The sequence below is a fragment of the Rhodamnia argentea genome, chromosome 1 (assembly GCF_020921035.1).
Source record: "Rhodamnia argentea isolate NSW1041297 chromosome 1, ASM2092103v1, whole genome shotgun sequence".
NCBI lineage: Eukaryota > Viridiplantae > Streptophyta > Magnoliopsida > Myrtales > Myrtaceae > Rhodamnia > Rhodamnia argentea.
Genome location: NC_063150.1, coordinates 31,142,941 through 31,167,884, shown reverse-complemented (window position 1 = coordinate 31,167,884; position 24,944 = coordinate 31,142,941). Strand labels below are relative to the sequence as shown.

Sequence of the window (24,944 nt, the reverse complement as noted above, 5' to 3'; positions counted from 1 at the left end):
AGTAAAAATTTTTACTCAACAGATTTATGCTTTAAAAGTTACATTACCAAACAGATTTCTGCTCTATAAGCGCTTCCGAAACAGAAATCCATTTTCAGAAATATTATCATGCGCGCCATGAGTCCTCATGCGTATGAAGGCAGTCCGAAGATTGAGAGTTTTCGAGTGGGATTTTCGCACTTGGGAAGGAGAGTTTCGAAGTTTTAACTTTTGTCCTGGGATGTGCTATGATACCTTAAAACTATCCTGCCAAATTATCCTGTTTAGCTCCTAGAAATGGACGCTTGCATCATGTTCCAGTTGGACTCAATTGCTTTACCATCAGTGACAAATTAGCCGCCCCCCCTCCCGCTAAGCTCCTCCCAGAAGCTTTCTTCCCTGATACCCTTCGAATTCATATCCACCGACGGTAAGTGGGGGATGAATGCTCGGAAGCTTGCTCGTGAATTAAGCTCAACTTGGGTTTTCTTCTTAATGATCTCCTGCACGTGAATTGAAATTTCTAAAACGCGGTCTGCATACACATGGGCGCTTGACAAGACACCCGATAGTATGAGCATAAGCTTGGTCTATATATGAGTAAAGTCGCATGCTCGCGACATCGCTTTCAAAATCGCGGATGTTAAATTTTCCGAGCACTTTTTCACCTGTCTGCTGGGAAAAAGAACCTGAGATTGTGCTGTGAACTCAGGAAAATTATCCAGTCGACCGCGTACTAAATAACTTATTAGATGCAAGCACCCACGCCTAGCATAGATGGAAACTCGCCTTCTTTGCTGGGACTGGGAGCTTGGCTCTCATCAGTTCACGGCACTAGGGCACCAAATGGGAGCTGCTTTTCGGTTTCCTACAGAAAAAATCAAGTGCTATGTGCCCAGCTTTATAGAACATCAACAGCGAAGCCATCGGCACATAATGTAGATTAGCTAGAGACTGAAAACTCGCCAGAGAAGCCATGTTAGAATGGCAGATGACAGAAACATAGACATATCCAAATCCAGGTGACATTTTAGTTAACAGCCTCTATGCGTTCTCAGTGCGGGAGATGACAGACAATACCAAAAAGCACATCAACTAAAAGAGTTTTAACCAAAACACACTGAAAATATGCTTTTACTCGAGAGATTCCGAGCCCCAACAGGCTCCTCATTTGTAGCATACATTAGGTCTTACTTATGTGGTCGATTGAGGCAGCTCATCCCAGAAGACCAATGATACCTGCATTTGATAACAGCCTCTATGCGTTCTCAGTGCGGGAGATGACAGACAATACCAAAAAGCACATCAACTAAAAGAGTTTTAACCAAAACACACTGAAAATATGCTTTTACTCGAGAGATTCCGAGCCCCAACAGGCTCCTCATTTGTAGCATACATTAGGTCTTACTTATGTGGTCGATTGAGGCAGCTCATCCCTGAAGACCAATGATACCTGCATTTGAGAGCAATAATCCATTCAACACATCAACTAATTTATAGAGCATGCCTCCCTGAAAACATACTGTACATCACACAGAATTTTGTGTGCGCGCGCACGCGCGTGTGAGAGAGAGAGAGAGAGAGCAGAGGAGGTTTAAATAAGCATACACCTAAGTAAACTTCTTGAAGAAGGTAAGATTCCTAAATACCCAACACACACCACCCCCACACACAAACCACCACCACCAACCTCCCCCCCCCAAAAAAACCAACCACAACAAACCCAAAAAAAAAAGGGAAAAAAAGAAAACCCGAATACATACACTAATGGAGAAACAGGGACACTTATCCGCAATACATGCATCAACAATTATCATTATGTCGCATAATCAAACAAATCTACTCACCGCAAGCAACTCTGCCGCCAGCATTTCCAGTTGTTTTGCTAAGCTCGTGCCCCCCTGCAAAAACAAAACAAAGCTTATTAAAGCATCAAACACACAGTCAATTGTTCTATACTTCCGATTTCCAAATTACCACCTGTTTAAAATATTTGAGCTTGAGATATCAGTAAAACAAGCATAAGTTCAAATTAACCCAACAGAAGCAAAAAAATGTGTTATGTAAATGAACAACCAATCAGTTTGCCACAAACACAAATTAATCCTCTACTTAACTTCCCTCAGATTCCACCTAGATCTCCCACCAGGCTTTCAAAGTAGATCAGATAACATACGTAAAGTCATATTTCTCCTGTAAGCAGATTACGAAGTCAGCATAAAGTTTTTGCAGAGGAAAATTAGAAAATTACCCTTGCCAAGATCATCAGGATCTGTATGGACAACCACAGCCCTTCCAACAATTGAATTAGGTCCAGCGAGAGGAATCTGTAAAAGTAGACATGTCTATTAGGGCATTATCCAATGCTCAAGCCAGATGCACCTGAAATGAAGAATAAGAAGACGAAAACAGAGAAGGAAGAGAAGGAAATGATTCAGGGGCAAAAACTGACCTGCTTGTCGATAATGGTGAAAGTAGCAGCACCTGGAAAGGAAAGCAAAAATATATCAACCCATACATAGCACCAGATACTAAACAGTAATCAGTTGTAGGTCAATCCAGATTCTCAAAAGCCTTTTATTAACATGCAAGACATGCAGCAATAATTAAACCAACCAAGAGACAACACTGACACGATAAAGGGATGCAATGAATACAGTCTAAAAAACCAATAGTGCTGCAACACTTATTGCCACAACCAATAGAGTAACTAGACAATAACAGACATACCATCATCACCAACAGTCACATTTCCCAAATCACCAGCATGACGATTCTCATCTTCAGGGGCACCATGCTCCTTACCAGCAGGATTAAAATGTGGTCCTGAAACAAAGTAATTAAAGAGAATCATAGTAAGAACACATCCTGTATCCCGCACTACCCATGAGAAAAAGAATGTTCAAAACGTGAACAAACATCAGAAATATGTAAATAGTACTTTTCTGTTGTTCCAAAAATCAACATGAGAATTTTCTTCCAATCAGTACCAGTTGACATGCAACCATTGGTCGTGTCCCCAAGAGCATGAACATGGAAACCATGAAGCCCAGGCTTGAGGCCAGAAAGACTTCCAGTCACCGTGGTCGGGGCTGCACATCATTCGCAACAGATAAAACTAGATGGTTACGGTTAACCGAGTGAATAAGCAAGGACCGAGACCACTTAGCAGATCGCACTAAGCTTACCATCTCCTTCTTGGGTGAAGTAGATAGTGCCACTGACACCCTCGCTACTTCCGAGAACAGCAACAGCCTTCACCATTTTATCCTTTGTGATCTAAAACCAGTAGTGCTTCGGATCATTAATCACATCACAGAACACAATATGGGCAAGAGATCGATACAATCGCATCAAATCGATGATAAATTTTTCAAATCTGCCACGACAAGACTTTGCATGGACCCGGCCAAAGGGCAACGAATGAGAAACAAAGTCTGCAGTCAGCATCAGTGTAACTTTTGATACTCTCGCTATAGTGATTTGTCAGAGTCCTTCGTATTGTGACTAACACCGCAGTAGGTGTTTGGCGAGTCAAACTTGGAAAATGCCGACACAATTGATCTAGTAAAAATATATCGAATACAAGTAACTTAGGCTCCGTTTATTTCATGGAAAATGGATGGTTTGAAAAATATTTTCCTAAAAATAATCGCTTAAAATAATTAGTTAATGAAAAATATTTTCATTGACAACGTCTCATATCTGTACATTTTCGAAGATGAAAATATTTTTTGTCCATCCAATTCATTTTCGCGAGTGAAACAAGAGATTGTATTTTGAAAAATATTTTATAAATCATTCATCTTCCGTGTAACAAGCAGAGCCTCGACCACTTCTTGCGATGATGATTTCTTTCATCTACTTTACCGCATTTGATTGAAAAATACTAGAATCACAAAAAGCTGGACAACAAAAGCTACATAAAATCGGCAGCACAACTCAGCTAACAGGCAACCTCTCTCTCTCTCTCATGCTCAGTAGATAAAGCGATTGAACATCAAAAGAAAGACGATCGCACAAAAAAGAAAAGGCCGAAAAACCAAACGACGGAACAATCACGCTCCCATCGGTAAACCAGCTCCGGCGGGATCCAAGCATAGAAAAGCATAATCAACAACGCAAGAAGCTGACGAGAATGCATCAGAGAAACCCTGCCGCAGAAAGAACACGAAGCAACTCGTACGGTGCTATTCCTATTAGTCTTGCATCACGAACATAGACTCTTTCGTAGTATGAACATCGAGAAGAGCAAGAGAATCAGCCTACCTCAGAGCACCCCTTCGGGGAGAGAGAGAGAGAGAGAGAGAGAGCGCGCGAGCTTGGCGCAGCGTGCGCAGCGTACGCAGCAGGTAGACAGAGAGGCGATGAGTGTGAGCTGGGAGCTGTTTCGGTTCGATTCTGTAGCGTATATTCTCAGAGCGGAGCAAAAGAGAGAGAGCTAGAGAAGTTTCTAGAGCTTACTCCCCATCGAACCGCACACTTCCACTTGTCACATGATTATCCGCCAGGGAAAACATTTTATCCCGTGGGGTGGAAAAGTTAAAACCCGATTTCAACCGTTCGATTGGCCCAAGTTTAGAAAAAGCCTGTACAACTAGTTGACTGTATTGCGTGATTTTACGACAGAAAAATCGCAATTATAATTTCCCATCGTTGCATTTAAATGTAACAGATTTCAGCCACTTGGACAGACTTTAAGAACTATTGCATTTTTCGCTTTTCGATCCCATGATAAAAGGCTCGGAAGGTATCGTACCTCCTCGAGATCATATGACGGACGATGAAACCTCGACGGGATCTTTATCGGAGGCATGTGGACCGACATTGCAAATTCTTCTCGTTCCTCTAATAGGGGCCGAATGCCGATGTATAGTTTGTTCGACCTTCCAATTTCGTGATAGTGAGACTGAAAACTCCGACTCGGACATGATCGTGCAAGCTTTCAAGATGGCTCAACCGAACGCAGAATACATGGGGGAGGAGGGATTGAAAATGAAAAGTGGAAATGCATGTCTGGTTTGTTATGCTCCGACTAGGTAGCAAGGTTAAATGTCCAAAAAAGCGTGTCCAACTCGCACGATAAATCGACACGAACCTGAGAACGTGATATGTCTAACATCTTGTGTGATGTTCAATAAATTTATAGTAAGTTCACTTGGAATTGTCCGAGATACAAAATGGGGATCTATACAAGGAAAATGGAAGAGATACTGACTCTTTCTCAAAGATCAAACTAGATTTGATCGATGACTTCTTGATGTCTTTTGATGGGGGACGTGCGTAGAAGAGAGGATTCGTAGGCAGTAGAACGTCAGAAGTCATTTTCTTGCCTGACATTGCTGTTGTCTGGCGCGAATCCTTTGCGCGAATCTTCCCACAGCTGGTCCTCGATGCCGAGCTTCCTTAGCTCAACGAGAGCTCGCTCGACTGAGTATTAAAGCAAAAGTAAATGAATCATTGTAGAACATGAAGAAATGAGAGAACAAGCAAACACAAGCAGCAAATCATGTCCAAAACAACAGTAACAGATGTTTCACAAACTTCAAATGTGCAACCGGTGCTGTTCACAAGTACCCTCACCAGCGCAAGCTAGCCCGACTCACTACCAAGGCGGCAATTTCTATTTCACAGCTTCGAGAGGAGGGCTAGTAGAAATTGAAAGTAAAGCTCATCCACAAGATAATTTTCCAATTTAATGAATGCATTCCCCAATCTGGAGCATGAAGATTAATGTCATCGTAGCAGCAAAAAGGAGAAGCAGTGAAGAAACTGAAGGATATTGTTGTCGAAAGGTTAAAATGCAACTTAACATTCAAGGTGGATCACAGACAACGGCAATTCATTTGTGCAAGACTATCAAGAAGCAGCTAATGCGAAACCTTTTAAAAGGAATTTCCATGATGAAATTTACTAAGCTAAAACCAGGCTTTATTTCCTTTTCTTGACCTTCTTTTGGTGGGATTCTTATAGAGAGAGGGAGTGAGGAATTACCATCAACTGCGTCATGCGAAGTAGGTGACCGAGTGCTTTGGTTGATAAGGACTTGCAGGCGCTCATCTGCTACATCTATCTCCAGCCCATGGTTTTTTGCTCTTCTCCAGAAGTATGTCAGCCATGCCTGTCACAGACCCACTGCATAATCAGACATCTAAGAAGTGGTCCGGTGCAACTTTGGTAAAGCAATGTTAAATGCACATGAACTCAGATAGTAATGCTCAAAATGGTGACGAATGATCCAACTTTTGCTTTCGAAGTTCGTACAAAGTTTGGATGGTGACATGTATCCACCTATTATTGCAACTTCTTAGTAATTTTCATCTGATGATGTTTGAGCATCCATATGACCACATAAACTATCTTGAACTACAGTTCTACTATTCATTTGTTCGAACAAGTAGTAAAAATTGATTTTTAACAATTAATGATCATATTATTCTACAAGCATATTTCGTCGCGACAGTTCATTCCTTTCCATCAGCAGACACGCAAATGCAAAGCACTTGGATAGCCCTCAAGAAATGCCGATTGTTTCTTCCAATATAAAGACATAGACGATCAAACAGCCAGAGAAAGAAATAGAAATGAACGCTGTCAATTATCTTCATCCATCTGAGAAGTGAACACCTGTTTATCTATTAGCTTCTAAGCTTACCACAGAAAGCCAAACCTACCTGCTTGAAAAGCACATCTTCAGATTCCTCTTTGCTCAATTCTGCATGTATAGTTGCTTCTTTAGAAATTTGCCAACATGTCAGTGTGCTATAAATCCAAGAACTTACGAACAGAACATATCATCCAAAACAAAGAGAAATTAGGAAAAGAAGATGAACTGGTTATGGAAAAATGGAACTGATGATAATGGAAATAGGTATTATCAATGATTCCTGTTTCATGGACAAGCTAATATGGTTTTTATATTTCGTTCAAGCATATTCTGTCAAACCTAAAGTTACCAATTCATTTCCATAGACATTTTTATCCTGCGAAAAAGGATGACAAACAACCTATTCCCACAAAGTGAAGTTGGCTCAATGAATCTTCTGTGATTGGGATACAAATTTACTGGAATAGAGGCAAGCGAAGGAGAGAGAGAGGCACAAAAACTTAAGGGGAAGATCTTGAGGATTTGAACTTTAGCAAACACCTAATATCCAAAAAGTTTTAAGGATTAAGATTGAAACAACATATTGAGCATTGGAACAAATTTCATGCCAAGTGAGCATGAAACTCCAAAGGCCTTTCAAATCATTTCAAAGCACTGTGCCTTGATGTTTTTCTCTACTGGAATTAATCTCTGTCATGATCAAACATTTATGAACAAGATATAAACCATCTAAGATAAAGATGGTCTAGCCAACTTTCAGATGGTCAATTGCTTTTCCGTAAGGAGGGACAGGAATTGCGTGAAGTATTACCAAAAGTTGTACTGAATTTATTCAATCACAAACAAAAAAAAAGAAAAGACATATATGTTTACTGGATTACTTAGTTGTTTAAGCATTTATTTCAAGTCAACGCAAAAGCTCCACCTTTCACTTGCGTTTTAACTTTTACTCAAGACACCTACCATTGTTATCATCCATCTAACCTCAGGAACCAAGCATATAACACAGGGGCAAAGCTCATAACAGATTAAAATCCTTCCACATTCACAGGGCCGTTAGTATGCTAGAAGAACCGTCGTATTAATATTTTGTAGTGTACAATGCTTACCAAATACTTCTGTCTGTCCCTCAATTGGCAACTTCAAGTCATCTGCACCAAATTAGAGAAAGAAAAGAGATATGATTAGCCATAATCCTAAACATCTAGCAACATGGGAAGACAAGAAGAAACAAAAATTGCTTTCATAGCTGAAAAGGAATGATTTCAGTCCAAGAATATGAGCCCAGCTTATTGGAACTAACTCGGGAACTAAGTGCATCGGTAAATACACGAAAGTCTACAAGCAAGATGGAAATCTGGGTAATCAAACAGTAACCTCATACCTGGATCGCTAGCTTTGAGAATGTTTTTACGTCGGTGCTGTGCCATTGCAAGCAATATCGCGTCCTCTACCTTTTGAAAGGATGGCGTTACATTCAATGCATAGTGGAAGTATTACATTTTACAGGAACTTATAGTATGAACCACAGATCTGAAAGGTTATGGTCCTCGCAGAAACATATCAACATGAGGTATACATTCCTTTTGAAACCTAACAAAAGAGCAAATCCAAACTGATGTATCTTGCACACAGCCATCATGAAAAATAACAATTGAGATGTCCACTGATTATGGATCATTATACTTGTATACTATCAAGAACGAAGAAACTCACTTCAATGTTCCTTGAGTATATAGATCAAAGATAAAGTGCCATCTCTTAATTAACATTGACAAACTTTTACTTGTCAGGGAAGCTCTGTTGCTATTTACTTGTGAACCTTGAGGAACAACTCTATGTTGTCTTCTGGAAGGTTCAATGAAGGATCAATTGCCTATTGCAAGACATAAAACATGGGCAATATGCACAATAACCAACCTATAAAGCTAGTTGAAAAGTTGGAAAAATCTTTTTCTTTTCCTTCTTTTCTCCAGATACCGATTTTCCATTTAGAGTCACTATACAAGAAACAAAGTCTTATCCTTCAACAATTTTTAACAAAAATTCCGGTTGTCATAATTAGGATACTTCCTTCATTTTCCTTTGAAAATGTCCACATGTAGCTGCATGTCTTTCATTTATATTAAATCTTAACACTGATATGAAGGAACTAAGGAGAAATTTTAACAGGAATTTTGCTTAGTCATCATTAACTAGCTTGTTAATAACTAAAAAGTTTAATCCATAACTAACAGCATATCCATATTAATTCCCAACAATGTTGAAAAGGAACTCAGCCTACACCCTTATCTACCACCTCTATGGAAACAAATAGAAGATGCATTGAATGAAACTGCTTTGTTTTTTTAATGTAGGGACCTCGACTACCTCTACGTGCATCTTACAAGCCAAGAAATCATTAGCAGCAGTTCCAACTCATTCACCTTTTCTTTAGATCAAAAAATAATATAGTCGGACTTTTAGTGTCCTTTGTCTCAGGTGCTACATGTAAAATCCCATTAGCATCATCTAACCATGGTTGAAGCTTAAATTGTGTCCCTTAAAACAGCAGTAACCCATGAAAAAGTTTGAGCCCGCGGGTATTCACATTTTTCTTGATACTTCTCACAAGTAAGAAAGTGAATCGCCTTTGATTTTTTTGTTCATTGTTCAAATATAGTGTATTCACCTTAAGTGAAGTTATTGGACAGAACTGCAGCAACACTATTCCAACATATGCATGTGGATATGCACAAAGAAATTTTCCGACGGATAGAACAACTCATGCCATCCAGTTGAAATCATGACTTCACTGTTCATTTAAAAGACAATTGGATAACTTTAAGAGGATATAATAGAAACCTTCAATGAAGCTAGTTCCCGCAAACCTTTCTCAACTAAAAGCAAGCTCTCAATATTCAGCTCTCCAGAGTGCTCGTTTTTATCTCGAAGAAATCTGTCTCTTTCATTCATATCGTCGTACACTGCTCAATTAAAAGCACAAGTTGATACCATGTCAACAACAAAGTCAATCCATTATGACTTCCTAAATAAAGTGACGGGTAAAAAGAACTAATGCTGAGACAAAATAGGGTTTACTGTACGAATTCTCTTCTTTAGCTTTTTGCCCCGCAGCTAGCACAACTTCCACGGGACAAGGGGCAAAGGATGACCAGTGTTCATACTTTGCTTCAGCGATTTCTGCATGAATACCTGCGATAAGATTTTAAGGAGGCATTGAAGCTCTGAGGAATTTCTGCCCTGTCTTTCTAGGGCAGGTCTGTGAAAGCCATGCAAAGGCAACTGTGATTATATTATCGACATATATTACCAAACGATCAGACTTTTCCAATGTTAATCTTTCTTTAGTCATTAATAGTATCATCAGAGAATAATTCTATCTGCACAGGACATACACAGTCCATAACAAATTTATTCTCAAATTCTCACAGCTGGACATGAAGGGACTTTAATCAGATAATAAGATCACAATTTCTACCAAAAAGAACAATGGAAGCAATGGCTTCCATCATATGTAGGCACTAACCGACGTATAATGATAGCTCCTGGTTCAACTATATAGATAGTAACGTACTTGGCACACCTATGAGGAATGCAAAAGCAGTATCCTCTCCTCATGTACTTGCATTGCATCAAATTTTTGTTGTTTCTATATGGCTTGTCCATGAAAGCAATGAGACAGTCACTGATAAGCTCTCTTTTGTTTTACGAGTAGTATTTGTGTTCCCTTTTAGCAAAGTTGCCTCTGGGACGCTCACAGAGAGTGTCGTAGACTCGTAGCTTCATCAATCACCCAAGCAGGATCAAGCGGTTTATATATATACATACATGTGCAAGGAGTCCAGAAGTTCCATTTAACAGAGTGTTGTACATGACTTGATAAAGATGAGTAGTTGCACCTCTGCTACAAATAAGTATAACTGATTCAAATTATCCAATCTATAATGGAAAAAGTGGTATGTTCTCAAGTTACGAAGATGACTTCACCGTATTTAATACATAGACCCCAGTACCGAGCAAGCCAAGATCTCTTTAGGACCACCTCCTCCTAAGATGACAATTAGCAGGAAATGTTAGTCGGATGAATAATGTAAAACACAAGAAAAATGCTTAATTTAACAACCATTTCTTCTTGGGTCAGTATGGTCCTCTGAGTCATTGTGTGAACTTCATGAAGCTTTTCCCATGCAGATGTTGCCTCATCCCTTGCTATCTACAAAAGATTCAGCACATTACAACATCAATAAGTTCATCACTTTACTCAAAGAACTAGAAATAACTAACATGTAGCATGTATATTGGAAGTTGAGAATACCTCAGCTTCAATTTGAAGAGCAGCGACCTCTTCTGTATTCTCTCCATGAGTTTGTCCCGCAACTCTTAGAGCAGCCTAGAAAAATTTCAATACTGGTTAATGAAGGCTCTGTTCCTCACTGTCCCCCTCCAAAAAAAAATAAATAGAAAAATAAGAAGCCCCCTCATGTACAAACTGAATGCTTCATTATATCTTGCAAGATTAGAACTATATCCCGCAAGATTTTGGGAACTGAACATAATCACGAGTGCTGCTTCCTCATTCTGGATGTTGTTGATCATGCAAAGGATCGGCACGTAGTTTCTATTTCTAGCATTAAGTAAACATATGCCTACATCTGACCATTATGATCGACTCCCCACAATTACTCTTCCTCCGTTTATCTGGCGGAGAGTACACACAGCAGAGTCAGAAGGACTTTTAGAACATGCTACACAGGGTTACCCTACATATCTTCAGAGTTACTCTTAATGTTCCTTAAGTAGATCTTTTTGTTCTTGCACCCCTGTCTCCTGGCCTGTATTTCTTCATGACAAAGTGACACTTGGTAAAAATCAAGCAAAATTGAAGATTCAATTATCTCAGTACTCTTTGGTCCAGAATTTGTCTCCATCTTCTTAATTTCCTTTCACTTGCTTCGTTTATGTTCTGCATTGACATTATCCATGTTTATGTCCTTACATGTCTTCCCCACAGACAAAGAGTCTCTTTATAACACTGAGACGGCACAAACTCTGTGCTTTAGGAAGCATAATCATGTCTTGGAAAATCTATATTGATCCATGAGGAAATATGCAATATTATCTATCTTCAGGAGCGGCGCCCCCTAAAACAAAGAAAAGGTACCAAATATAAGTGCTTGAAAAGCTATGCAAGGTAGAAAACAGACCTCCCTTTGCCGCAAGGCTGCTTCCTTTCTGAAGAGCTATCAAGAATAAATTGTTAGAAAGCATAAAGCTTGGCATCATTGAGAAACAACTCTGAAGACAATGACAAGCTTGCCTGCTCAAAAGACGAGCTTCCAAAGTAACACCTTCGCCTAGAGAAGAAATCTGAGAAGAGAGATGCCATAAGATACTGCAAGAGGTCATTGACAATACACACAACAGAGTGGGCAAGTATCACACCTGCTTCTCAAGCTGCTGAGCTTTAGCCTCTGCTTCGTCACACCTCTCTTCTGCAAGTTGAAGCTGGCAAGAGCAAGTATCAACTATCAAGATGGAGCTAGTAGAAATAAAAAATAAAAAATAAAAGAACAGAACTACAACCTCCTGGATATTTATCGTAGTCCTAAAACACAAAACTTGATGATGACTGAAATTATAGTTAAAGATACTGCATGAATAGATCTACCATTTTGTTATTTCGAACTTAATGGCATTGCATCATCTTGAAATTATGCCTGCTAACTAGTGATATCTTCATTAACTTTATTCTCTGAATTACCTTAACTGACTCGATCCTGGAAACATAAGTTGATAGGTTGAAAGGGACGAAGCAGCATTACCTTTTCAAGTAAGCTGTCATTCTCTTCTTGTAGCATATCAAGCTGGAGAAAGAAACCAGAGAAGCATATTGATGTTCTAGTATAGCCCAGATGTGTTAAACAATTGCATTCTGCCTTGACTTATGTGCAACCCATAAAACATCCATACCTCATCTTGTAAAGCAGAAGCAGATCGCTGACTGCTAGTCTCTTTTGTGCTCACATTATCCCAATCCAAAGACATTCTGCTGATAGGATGAAACTAAAAGAAATCAGCCATCTAGCTTATAACCTATGCAAACAAGATAAATAATGAAGAAAAAATATCTTCCTAATAGTCCCCAAAAACCTACTAATAAATGTACCGCAAGAACCTTTCAAATAGTAAAAGCACAAACATAGACAGAGCAACAGTATTACAGCAATACAGCAAATTGGGCAACATGTAGCTTAGGGTATCATTTTGCCAGCATTTCAGAAATTGTTCTCAGTTGAGAAATATCTCAAAGAGCAGTTGTTTCTAGTTTCCCAATTTGCAGTTGCTTACATTGCAATATCTGTGCTTCCAAAAGCCAAAGAAAGAAACAAAGAAAGAAAGAGTATTTGATCAAGGGTACCCTCAACAAATAGCAGTTTTTGCGTCAGTAAAACATTTGAGAAAGTTAATGTTGACCTCGAGTTTGATCTCTAATTAATGAGGAAGAAAGTGGTAACAAAGCTTTCTAAGTGGCTAAATTTGCTAGTAAGGATTTGAGTAATACCTTTTGTCTCTACGATGTTCAACTGGAGTCTCAGTCAGAATGGCAGCGGAGGGTGGCTTAAGAGATATCGGGACACTAGCAGGCACCAAAGGCACTGTTTTAACTCCTAAATATGGACGGCTACCTGATGTTGAACGGGCGGATGGAGGTTGTTCTGGGTTAGCTGACAGAGATGACCTGCCCACCACCACCGAACGAGTAGGATGAGATTGTTCCACAGCAGCAGAATGTAATGATTGAGTTGGAGTTGATATACGAGCCGACAATGGTTGTTCTGTGTTAGCTGACTGAGGCAACCTGCCCACCACCACGGAACGAGTAGGTTGAGATTGTTCGGCAGCAGCAGAAGGAAATGATCGAGTTGGAGTTGATATACGAGCCAATGATGGTTGTTCTGTGTTAACTTGCTGAGGCGACCTGCCAACCCCCACTGTGCGACTTGGTTGAGATTGTTCAGCAGCAGCAGAATGAGATGACCGAGTAGGAGTGGATATGCAAGCCAATGATGGTTGATCGACAGAGTTCATAGGTTGCAAAGGTCGCCCAATTGCTGAAGAACGTGCTGAATGTGCTTGCTCTTGATGGGAACGAACTGACTAGCACCAATCACAAATAGTCGAAAGTGAGCAATGACACTGAAATACGCAACATAAACACTAGAGATGTTGAAACATATAATCCGTATAGGCGAGCCAGTACATCCATCTAGTTTGTATTCCGGGGGCGCTTGTTTGACTCAATGGGACTCGGAAAAAGGAAAAATGGAACCATGGGGTGTGGTCTATCTGTGGTGACAAATATAATTACTGCAATTAGTATGCTTGATTTCCAAATTATGCAAATTCGATGCACCTTCATTTTCTCTGATGAACTCATTTAATATGCTTAGTTGACTTCTTTCAAGACTAATTTTATGACCTAAGCACCATCTGGAAAAAATGAAGGAATGCGCTCACATGGCTGGAAAACTACCACGAACATCAAATCCCAATTGACGTAATTAGTCCAACCAAGTGAATACCAGAGGTGAGCGAGGCCGTATAGCACGTCCGCCGGCCAGCCCGATGCTTCCACTGCCACTGACCGGATTATATTCATACGAGAGGTCATCATCCTCGTCGTCGTCGTCGTCGCCAAGCTGATGCGCCATCACCTGGGCCAGCCTCTGGGCGGCGGCTTTTGTCTGTGCCTTCTTCATATTCCCCCCAGTGGAGCCTGACCGTGCATGTCTGTGAAATGGCGATGCAGTCGGGGACGCTCCCCCCCCCGGCGTCCCAGGGTTGCTCTGTTGCCTGACGTAGGACGGTCTCATCCGATCCATCTACATTATCCATCAGCACGCACATGTATAAGTCAGTGAGCATGAATCGGTCACACGGAAGGAAGACTCAAACCACGTAGGTATAAAATGACTCCAGTAGACTTAAACAGCATCTCGTACACCGCGTTCTCACTTGTAAACGTTGAGAAATAGGAAGAAATCGTCAGGAAGCTCGAAACCAAAGGCTAAAACAGCAGGAACAGCGTAATGTTCAACGGAAGCCACATTTTCATCTACGTAGTCCGGGGTACACCACGCGAGTGTCGATTTCTGACAAGAATACGATCGACGGAACGAAGATTCTTAATCACCTCGACGGAAATTAATTGGCGAAAGAGAAGCGACGAGCCACGCGTCAATGTCGATCCCGTCGAACGCTTGGGGGAATTCGTAGGTCATCTTCCATTCTCCATCGAAACTGGGCGCGGCGGAGCTGATCGACCATCTGAGGATCTGTCGCCTTTCGCCGGTTAAAGCGGAAACAGAAGCACGGAGATCCTATCGTCAAGGCGCGGAAGGAGGACAGTGTAGGGGAAGCTAAAATGGAGACGAAGGCCATGGCGATGAGCTGTTGTTTTTAACGGGCACAAGATGACGGCCGAGCGATTTCGCTCCCTCCCTCCCTCTGGTGGCGCCATTTGTGCTGCGAAGAAATTCATAAAATAATCCGGTGCCAGGTGAGCCCGATGCATGTGGGCCCTTTATTTTCACGGGTCCCACATGGGACCTCCATGATTTTGACGGCCGAGATGTATTCTATTGACATGTACCGTGCGGATCTATACTACGACCGAAATATGAGTAGGAATTTTTATTTTTATTTTGGTAAATAGAACTATAGTCTAAAATCCGCAATCCCAACTTTATCACTAAACAAAACAAATCCCCTTAGAGGCTGCAAGTAGAACGTGGTATGTAATCGTTTCGCCACACCAAGATTTACAAGCATATCCGCGGGTTGATTGCCTTCCCAAAAGATATGAAGAATTTTGAACTCCAAAAGCGATCCCAAGAGTCTTCGAATATCTTTAAGTAGTGCCGGCCCTATGGTATCCGCTATACTCTCTTTATTAACAAGTTCGGTGATAATTTGAGAGTCTATCTCGACGATGAGTTCACGGAAAGTATGTTCTTTTGCTATGATAAGTCCCCACCATAGCGCCCATTATTTAGCTTGGGAAGACGAACATATTCCAAGAAATGAGGTGAAACCACCGGCCAATCACCCCCTTCATTTCGGAATAACCCTCCAACTCTTGCAAGTTCAAGATTACCTTTAAACGCTCCATCGATATTCGGTTTAATCCATCCCGATGGTGGAGGATCCCAAGCGACCATAATGGGCGAAGAACGTGATCCACTTTTAGTCAAGTTGATCATTGATGAAGCTGTGATTTCCTTCAAATGTGATTGAATTACATGCATAGGGTGGGAAGGAAAGACAAAACTTTCTTGGAAAATCGACTTGTTTTGCCATTGCCAAAAAAGTCATATACTCACACCAAAGGTAATACTCCAATCACAGTGAGAGTTGAAACTCCCCTTGTCAGCCAAATTGGATTTCAACCAATGATATAAGTTCATTGAGAAGAACTCTTCCAGACGATGTTGTGGGCAAGATCAACCCAAATGTTCTAAATAACTGGACAATCTCAAAAAACATGCAAAGTTGTTCCCAGTGAAGACTCACATCACGCACAATAAGGGTTATCTCCCAGATTGCAAGACGTCCTCGGTTCATTGGTTAATAAGCGTTTATGTGACGGTTCGAATTTTCTGTCGGATTATTTATTAAGTAAATTAATATTTATTGGGAGTCGAAAAGTTAAAAGGGCGAATTTTAGGGAATTAATGTAATTGGACACGATGAATTATTAGTTGAAAGCTATATCTTAAGCGCGACAATTTTAAGGGACCATTAGTAAAATATTTAGCATTGCTATACAAAATCGATCCCGATGTGGTTCCGGCTCGCGCTTTGAGCGCGAGGCCTATTGGAAATAACCTCCCTTGCCACTGTTACTCCTCTTAAGCCCACGTGTCCTACATTTTTTTCCCAACGTCCACTAACTTTTCCTCTCTCCTCCCTTCCCTTTTATTTTTCTTTTTCCCCACTTTCTTCCTTTCTCTCCTTCCCCACACGAACAGAAACCCCCTCCACCTCGTGCATTCCGCTATTTTTACTTCCTCTCTTGGTTCCCCTTCTTCTCGCTCAAGCCGAGCTCACCCCCACTTGAGCTACTTGCGGCGATGCCACGGACCAAGACCGATGAGCCGCCTTCCAACTTACTTTCCCCTTCGTTGCCGTCGTCTTGTCACAACCCATCGCCTGCCCTATGCACGCCCACAATGCTCTCGACCCAAAGCACCCGAAGAGGAGAGATTGAATCTCAAGTGGTTGACGTCGGCTCGTAGTGGATTGCGTAGGGAATTAAGGTAAGTCCTTTCTCTAACCAGCTTACTAGTTAGTGTAATGAGGGTTGGAGCCAGTGAGATGGTGAGCAATAGTTGGCTGGAATTCACCCGTGTTGCATGTTGTCGATTTTGATACTGCGAGTGTCTACGGGACGGTGGAGGACCGGGTCTGTCTTGGATTATCGCCGTAGGGAGTCGGGGTGTAGGTTTGGCATTTGGTATCAGGAGGAAAATGAGAAAAGCTGAGATTTTGTATTGGTTCGAAGGTGGTGGTCCTAGTAGATGGAGTTCTCACGATTTCAGGTGTGCGTGTTTGTGGCACAGATTTCGGCAAGATGGCGATGGGGGAGGAGGAGGAAGTGGTGCTGCGTACTGGTGCCCGAATGGAAACCCACCGGTTGTAGTTGTTGTCATATAGCTCTTTTGTGTTTTTGTCCTCGCATGCTGAATTGGTTGAGAAGAGGCATTGGTGGAGAAGGGGCATTGAGTGAAAGAAAAAGCACTCTCGAATTAGGCGCCCAATTGGAACTCTAGTAGATAAAATCCCGAGTCAGGCGATGAGCTTTAGCATTGATTGTTCATTGTGTCGCACATGGTTGACTATATTTTAAGTTGTGACTTGCCTTGCCGGGAAATGTTAATGGTGTAAATATGGCTAAATCGAATAGTCTAAAGGTCAAATGTACATGTGCAACGAGTTGTGAGTCCAAGAAGAAAATTGAATACGGCAGAAATGGGTGTGGCATGACAACGTTTAAAGCACGCATTAAACATGTGCATGAGCATGGTTTTGCATATCTCAAATCCGAACCAACATGGTTCGTGGCAATGAGCTTCGTGCTCGAATAAATTTACCCCATGGAGTGTATGGGAAGACCCTGCTGTGTGACTGGGCCGGTCTCGAAGGCGGTACGAGACGACATTGCATTTCTTGACTTAAATGGTCGGGTCACTACGGTGACAAGCAATCCATTCATATGCATACGATCATACTCATATTACGTGACGTAGCACGTCCTCTCATGTATTATATGTAGTGAAATTCTCGAGGCATGCTAAGGCTTTGACCATTTAGAACTCTGATGTTACCGTTTTACCGTGGTTCGTTCCTCTTGTTAAACCGATTAGTCGGCGATTTAGAGAATTGACTTACTGAGTTTATCTCACCCCATTATTGTTGACATTTTTAGGTAAGTGATGGCGACTCTGGGTTGGTTGGTGTCAAAGCGGAAGGATTGGGGTACGGTCGTTACATAAATGGTATCAGAGCAAGAGGATTGGGGTATGGTCGTTACAGTTTATGAGCCGCTAGCCAAAGGAAGGTTCTAATACGTTGAGGTCTCCTCCACTTCCATATAAGGGGCCATATCTTGCCTATTTCTTGGTTGTCAGATCCATTGATAAGTTCACATGCTGACTTAACACCGAAAGACCCATTACTATTGACTTCCCACATTAAAGTAGTTCTCCCATCATAATTGCTTCGAGGTTTGATAGCCCGAATTCTAAGGATTATATCATCTGATAAGATTCCTTTGATAAGTGGAAAATTTCAAGTCCCATTCAGCACATGGTCACAAACTTTTTTGTCTATTTCGGACGGAGGTATGTGGGAAGTAACTAGGTTGTAAAGTGACTCTAACCCTGAAATCCACCTATCTTTCCAAAAACTTACATGTTCTCCATTTCCCAAGCTCCATACCGCTCCTTCCTCTAAAGTCGGCCATGCATTAACAATTGCTTTCCATAACATCGAATCACCAGGTTTAGCTTGAATAGTACTTCTCTGTTGGGAACAATACTTGGTGTGCAAAACCTGTGTCCATAAAGAGTTGGGTTGTGTCTCGAGGCGCCATGCTAGTTTCATAAAAAAAAACCTTGGTTAGTAACTTCAAGAGGTCTAAGTCCAAGACCGCCACATTTTTTAGGCTTACAAACAGACTTCCAATTCAGAAGGTGTATGCAACGCTTGTCTCTCGTATCACCCCAAATGAAAGCACGTCAACCTTTCTCAATCTGCTGACAAACATGGGATGAGACTTTAGAACATTGCATATGATAGGTAGGGATAGACATGATTGCAGATTGAGCTAACGTGCTGCGGCCTGCCATTGACAGGCTATCAGACTTCCAGCCACTAAGTCTATTTGATGTCTTCTCCTCCAATAATGGTTGAAAATGCCTTGAAGATGTTCATCCATGAATCAAAGGAACGCCCAGATATTTGCCTAGATCTGAACAGATTGAAAAGTCGGACATATCGCTTAAGATTCGTTTCAGCCCAAGAGAAGTGTTCTTTGAGCAGAAAAGTTTAATTTTAGGCTTACTCACAATCTGGCCTGATCTGTGACAAAAATCATCCAAGAACTCCAAGATTACATGCATCTGTGCTGTTGAGGCTTCTGCCAATAATAACAAATCATCTGCGAACATTAAATGAGATATCCGCGGTCCCCTCCGACCAAAACAAAAAGGCTTCCACCGTTTTGACTTCACTGCGGCATGGATAAGATGGGATAATCGCTCCATACGCAGTACAAAGATCTAGGGAGAGAGAGGGTCACCTTGACGTATTCCCCTGGATGGCTAGAAGGCCTCTGTAAGCTCACCAACTAATTGGCCGGAAGTTGTTGATCACTGTTGAGAGAATTTTACAAGTGACATTACACAAACTAATTGGTCGGAAGTTGTTGATTGTCTCTGGTTGCTGCACTTTCGGAATCAGCACTAGGAATGTTTTGTTAATCTCAGCCCAATTACAATTTCCTGACCAGGCATCAATAATAAACTTGGTTAATGAATTACTCACTAGCTTCCATTGATGCTGAAAGAAAACCGCCTGAAATCCATCTGGTCCGGGTGCTTTATGAGGACCCATATCAAATACTGCTTCGCAGACTTCTGCCTTGTCGACGGTTCTAGCCAGACCTGAAGCTTGCGTAGCATTCAAGACTTGAAAGCCATGAGGTTGTGAAAGCACGACAGGGGTTGGGTCATTCTCAGTGAAGAGATCTCTGTAAAAATCCACAACCATACTTTTCAACTCCTCTTGGTTAGACACCCATTCTCCACTAGACTTCTGCAGCGCTTCAATTTTATTCCTTCGACGTCGAATGGTTGCAGTAGCATGGAAAAACTTGGTGTTATGCCTTGATTTCTGGTACCAGTGGATTTCTTCCTGAACTGAGACGTCGAGTAACTCTTTTTGTAACTTTGCCTTCGAGATTCACTAAGAAAGGATTTGGACGTACCTCCAATGCCTTTTGTGTAACTCCAAGTCTCGTCAACAATGTCTTCTTCCTTCTGAAAATATTGCCAAATACGTGTTGATTCCACTCCTTAAGGTTGTTCTGGAGTTGCGACAGAGCAACATGAAACGGCAATGCATCATTCCCATGGATTTGAGCAGAGTCATTAAACGAAGGATGCGTTGACCAAGCTGCTTCGAAACGAAAGGGCCGGTTCAACTGAGGAGTCCTCTCGCTGGACGGAGAAATCGAGAGAGGATGATGGTCGGAGTTAACTCGCGGAAGTACTCGTACTGTCGCATCAGCAAACAGCAATCTCCAGGAAAGCATGAGTAGGATTTTTATATATAAGGGAAAAGGCGAAAAAATAAATAAATAAATAAACCTAAGCGGACACACTTACCTTAATTTTTTTTTTTGACATTATAAACATTAAACTTGTACGCATGTGACGCATTCGCTATCCTTCCAAATTCCGTTAAAAAATCTTATGTAGAGTGGCTACGAACATGGACGACGGAAAGCAAATGCCACTGACGGTGTATTCACATGCAACTATCAACTTATTGTATGTTTCTTCGTTCTTGTTTCCTCTTTCCCTTTTTTTGTTAACTTCTTTTTGCATTTTCTTCTTTGATTTGGCGACGGCGAGGATGGCAGCGATGAAGACGAAGGAGGAAGGAAAAAAAAAACGGAAAAAAAAAATCCTGACAAAGAATAAATGCATGGCGCTAATCTAAATTTGGAATTTTTCGTGTCATCAAATATAAGTATGGGTAAATATATCACACCAATACAAGTCTCGGGTTTTTTTGTGTCAAAAATAATACGTCACACCGATATAAGTTTGAGGCTTTTAGTGTCACGAAAAAAGTTGAGTTAAATATGTCACGGATTGCATAGTTTGGGATTTTTTTTTTATTTTATGGCTTCTATCCTATATATTACGTCATATTTTTTAGCATCACAAAATTGAAGAGCATCATGGGCCAGGAAAGCCCATAAAAGGAAAACTAAAATCCGATGTCACGGGCCTATCTCTATATGCAGTGCAAAGAAATGGGGGTCAATGGAGAAGCTCTTGAGTGCACTCGGGACATCCTACATCATTTCGACATGTGGTACGTGCTATCACCGAGTCAATCAGGTCTCGCTCTATCCTCTTTTTTGGAATTGAAAGGCCCCGCAGAAATTGTGTTGTCGAAACGAATGGTTACCGTCGACTCCATCATATCATTTTCAACCCGATCGGGGAATCAACCGTGCAAGGAAAAAACCTTTCTCAATCGAGGGCGTGAGGAAATGTGTCGACCCGTTCATCCGTGAGAATAATTGATAAGTATATGAACAACGTAGCTCAGGATCGTTGGCCTGCATCGGTGCATTTTGGCGTGCCTCCCAAACAAGTCCAATCGAACGCATAGTGTCGTCGTGCTAAAGGGTATTGAGCGTGGGAAGAGCATGATTGGGTCGGAATCGAACAAGGAGCCAAGTATGGTGCTAACTTGCACCTGCATGTACGTAGCCACATCGTGAGCATACGCGGATCAAATTTTTGACTAACATTACAGTTACTGGAAAAGAGGGGACGAGCATAAGATCGGACCTCTATTCCTCGACAGCACGAGAACAAGATCCGCCCCCGACCAACAATTTTCAAGCCGCATCGAGACCGAGATCGACATCGGGAGATCTTATGGATACCAGGTCGCTTTCAATTCGGAAAGATTTGTGGCTAAAGAAGGCTTTGTAACCATGTTGCAGATCGATTAGGCGAGAACGGCAGTTGAATGGATGATGATGATAGCTTAAGGAGGTGGGTTTTCCTTTTAGACGGATGACCCATTTCTCTTCGATTGCTTTCATAGGCAAATAATATAACAAAGGGTTGGTTTCATGTCCTTTTCGTGATTCCACAGGTTGCACTTTTTTTTTTTTGTGGACTTGCCTTAACATTGCATCAAAACCGGCACCGCACTAATTTATTAACTGAAACGGCCGTCCGGTCCGATGTCGTGGCGTTGACCGATCCACATCACGCAACAGACTCACCAAAATGGGCATTGCATCGCGCTAAGTTATTGACCCGAACGACCGTGCGATGTCGTGGCGATGATCGACCCATATCATCCATTGGACACACACACATTCTCGAGAGAGAGAGAGATTTAATCGATCCCTTGAAATTGCGGTGTCTTTTATCTTGATCTGCATACGTTATTCTTTATGGTTAATAGTATGGAAAATCTCAAATTGGTATACATGTAATAAATTTACCTCGAACTAATTTTTTTATCACAAAAAATTCTAAACTTGTATGATTGTGATAAACTTATCCCAAATTAATTTTTTTACCACAAAAAAAAACCTCAAATTGATACATCCCTGACAAATTTATCATCCGTTAATTTCTGTTAAACTGGATTTATATCACAAAGAATCCTAAGCTGGTATATCCGTGACAAACGGAGAGTAAAATTCTCAAATCGATTCGCATGTCAACCGCCACGTGCCATCTAGCTCAGTAATTTTATGGTAAAATTTAATAGAAACAAAAAAAAAGAGAGGGTAGATTTGTCGCTTGCGTACCGATCTAGGGTTTTTCGTGATGTTAATCATGTATTTTAACGGTATCTCTAGAGAGTGAGTTTTCACATTATTGAATGCAATAAGAAAACATCCAAAATTTATCCTATTCGAAGTGTCGCATGAGGAGGAAACAGGGTTTCACAACCTGCACACGGTAAATAGCGCACATAGTATAGCTTGTATAGTAAATAGGATATGATAAAACGAGACAAAAAAATAATAATAATAAAGTGCCAAAATGAATAAATGCTTAGAATCCGGATACTTTGCTGGATCCCACTCCCCGTAGATTCAAAATTTCCGAAATCGAAACGATGGGGTCTCTCCACCATCCTCAGAAAAGTCGATCATCGTGGCATTTTTCAAAAGGGGCCATATCAAAAAGGTGATTTTAAAAGCGCAAGAGAACAAAAAAAACAAAACAAAACAAAACAAAAAAGTTGGTGATATAAAGTGAGATTTTCTAAGGGACAACGCACAGTCGAATGTTCTTAAAAAAAAAAAAAAAAGGATTTTAAATAAGTGGGACACATCTAGAATTATACAAAAAAAAAAAGAATAAATGTCAGCCTCTACAGCAGCAGCATGGCACTCTGCATGTGTTTCGAATCATCTTCCCAATAATAAGTGTTAATCATTCCTAAGTGGTTTCAAAACTCACAAATAATCTTACATTTGCCTCCACGAAAATAAATAAATTAAAAAAAATATTTTTTTAGGAGTAATTATTTATATCGCTAGAAAGAATTAGTTAATTCAAAAGATGATCGTTCATTTGTTTTTATAAAGGGTTAATACCTCAAAAAAAATAAAAACTCAGGCTAGTATATTTATGATAAATTTATCCAAAACTAAATTTCTTTACTACGAAAAATTCTAAACTGGTACACCCTAACAAATTTACCGGAAACTAGTTTTTTTTACCACCAAAACCTCAAACTGGTACATATATGACAATTTAAGCAAAATTAATTTTTTTACCACGAAAACCCCAAATTGATACCTTTGTGATAAATTTACCACAAACTATTTTCTAGCCACCAAAATTTTACAAACTGGTATACTTATGATAAATTTACCCTCCGCTAGTTTTAGTTAAATTGGGTTAATTCCACAAAAAATCTCAAATCGGTACACAAACGAAAAACATATGGTAAAAATCCCAAAGTGGTACACCCGATAACTGTCATATGACATCAAACTTAGCAATTTGATATAAAATTAAATGAAAACTAATGGAGAGTAAATTTATCATAAATGTACCAGTTTGGATATTTTGTGGTCAAAAAATTATTTTGAGGTAAATTGGTCATAAGCAAATCAGTTTGGGATTTTTTATGGTATTACTCCTTTTGATAAATGATACAAGCAATCATTATTAAAATATATTTATCAAATTATTTATTTTTCGTAAAACAAATGAAAGTTAGTCAACGTAATTGGGTAATTACCTCATTTAGTTATATATAGAGGCGGGCACCTTCATGCATAAACATAAACTATTATTGTCATATAAAGAGCCTATGGCTCCGTTTGGTTCATCATTTGCAGAAAATATTTAAGGAAATGCAAAGGCCTTAGACCAAAGGATTTTAGTGAAATGCAAATACTGTTTCGTAAGTTGAAATTGAAAAGTGCCTTGGGATGCAACTTTGGGGAAAATGTTGTTTGGTGAACATATATTTGCAAAGTCCTTTGGTGTGACCAATGTAAATCTTTTAATTTTAATTTGTTGAGAATTGAAAAATAAACAATAACTTTAACTTTGGCTGCTGTAGAATGTTATCCGAAAATCACTAACTTCAATAGTGGAAGAGACTTTTATCCACGCCCGAGAGGTTTTCTTGCAAGTACAAACGAAAAAGGAAAATCGAAAGCATTAGACCCGAGATCATAATTGGTGGATAATTTGGTTGCTACATAATGTTATTCAAAAATCGTTATCCAAGGAACTTGAAATAAATGATGAATCTGCTGATTACAGAATCTGAATGGACAAACCAACAGCAAAGAGGCGAGCGGCTGCGAGGGACGAGAGGCAAGCGTGAGCGAACGGTCTAGAGAGGTGAGCGGCCGTGAGGTTTTTTTTGCATTCGTCGAGAGAGGTGAGAGGACTAGAGAGATAAGAGAAAAAAATAGGGTGGCTGTCGAGAGAGGTGAGAGGACTGGAGAGAAAAGTGAGAAAATAGTGTTTTGGTTAACAAAGGGCAAAGCTGAAAT

The 24,944-nt window shown here is 40.5% G+C and overlaps 2 protein-coding genes across 4 annotated transcripts; both read right to left on the bottom strand.

Annotated features, from left to right (window-relative positions):
* Positions 1-1,235: 1,235 nt before the first annotated feature.
* LOC115743890 (superoxide dismutase [Cu-Zn]) lies at positions 1,236-4,330 on the bottom strand. Its single transcript, XM_048273385.1, has 9 exons — positions 4,314-4,330; positions 4,249-4,282; positions 3,168-3,258; positions 2,970-3,071; positions 2,710-2,805; positions 2,432-2,463; positions 2,231-2,306; positions 1,827-1,880; positions 1,236-1,432 (listed from the first exon to the last, which is right to left on the bottom strand). The coding sequence occupies exons 3-9, from the start codon at positions 3,241-3,243 to the stop codon at positions 1,410-1,412; spliced, it is 459 nt and encodes a 152-aa protein (XP_048129342.1). The 5' UTR covers positions 3,244-3,258; positions 4,249-4,282; positions 4,314-4,330; the 3' UTR covers positions 1,236-1,409.
* Positions 4,331-4,968: 638 nt separating this feature from the next.
* On the bottom strand, positions 4,969-14,896 carry LOC115743887 (coiled-coil domain-containing protein SCD2). Of its 3 annotated transcripts, none has more exons than XM_048273383.1 (18): positions 14,784-14,896; positions 14,173-14,472; positions 13,152-13,747; positions 12,560-12,638; positions 12,412-12,453; positions 12,032-12,094; positions 11,907-11,956; positions 11,794-11,821; positions 10,905-10,979; positions 10,713-10,802; positions 10,577-10,637; positions 9,668-9,781; positions 9,431-9,552; positions 7,971-8,040; positions 7,696-7,737; positions 6,654-6,712; positions 5,974-6,100; positions 4,969-5,409 (listed from the first exon to the last, which is right to left on the bottom strand). In XM_048273383.1, the coding sequence occupies exons 2-18, from the start codon at positions 14,470-14,472 to the stop codon at positions 5,294-5,296; spliced, it is 2,034 nt and encodes a 677-aa protein (XP_048129340.1). In that variant the 5' UTR covers positions 14,784-14,896; the 3' UTR covers positions 4,969-5,293. The 3 variants fall into 3 exon arrangements, with proteins under 3 accessions (XP_048129340.1, XP_048129339.1, XP_048129341.1); XM_048273382.1 differs by having other exon boundaries at positions 14,173-14,474; positions 14,801-14,896; XM_048273384.1 differs by lacking the exon at positions 14,784-14,896 and having other exon boundaries at positions 13,152-13,743; positions 14,173-14,304.
* Positions 14,897-24,944: the final 10,048 nt, after the last annotated feature.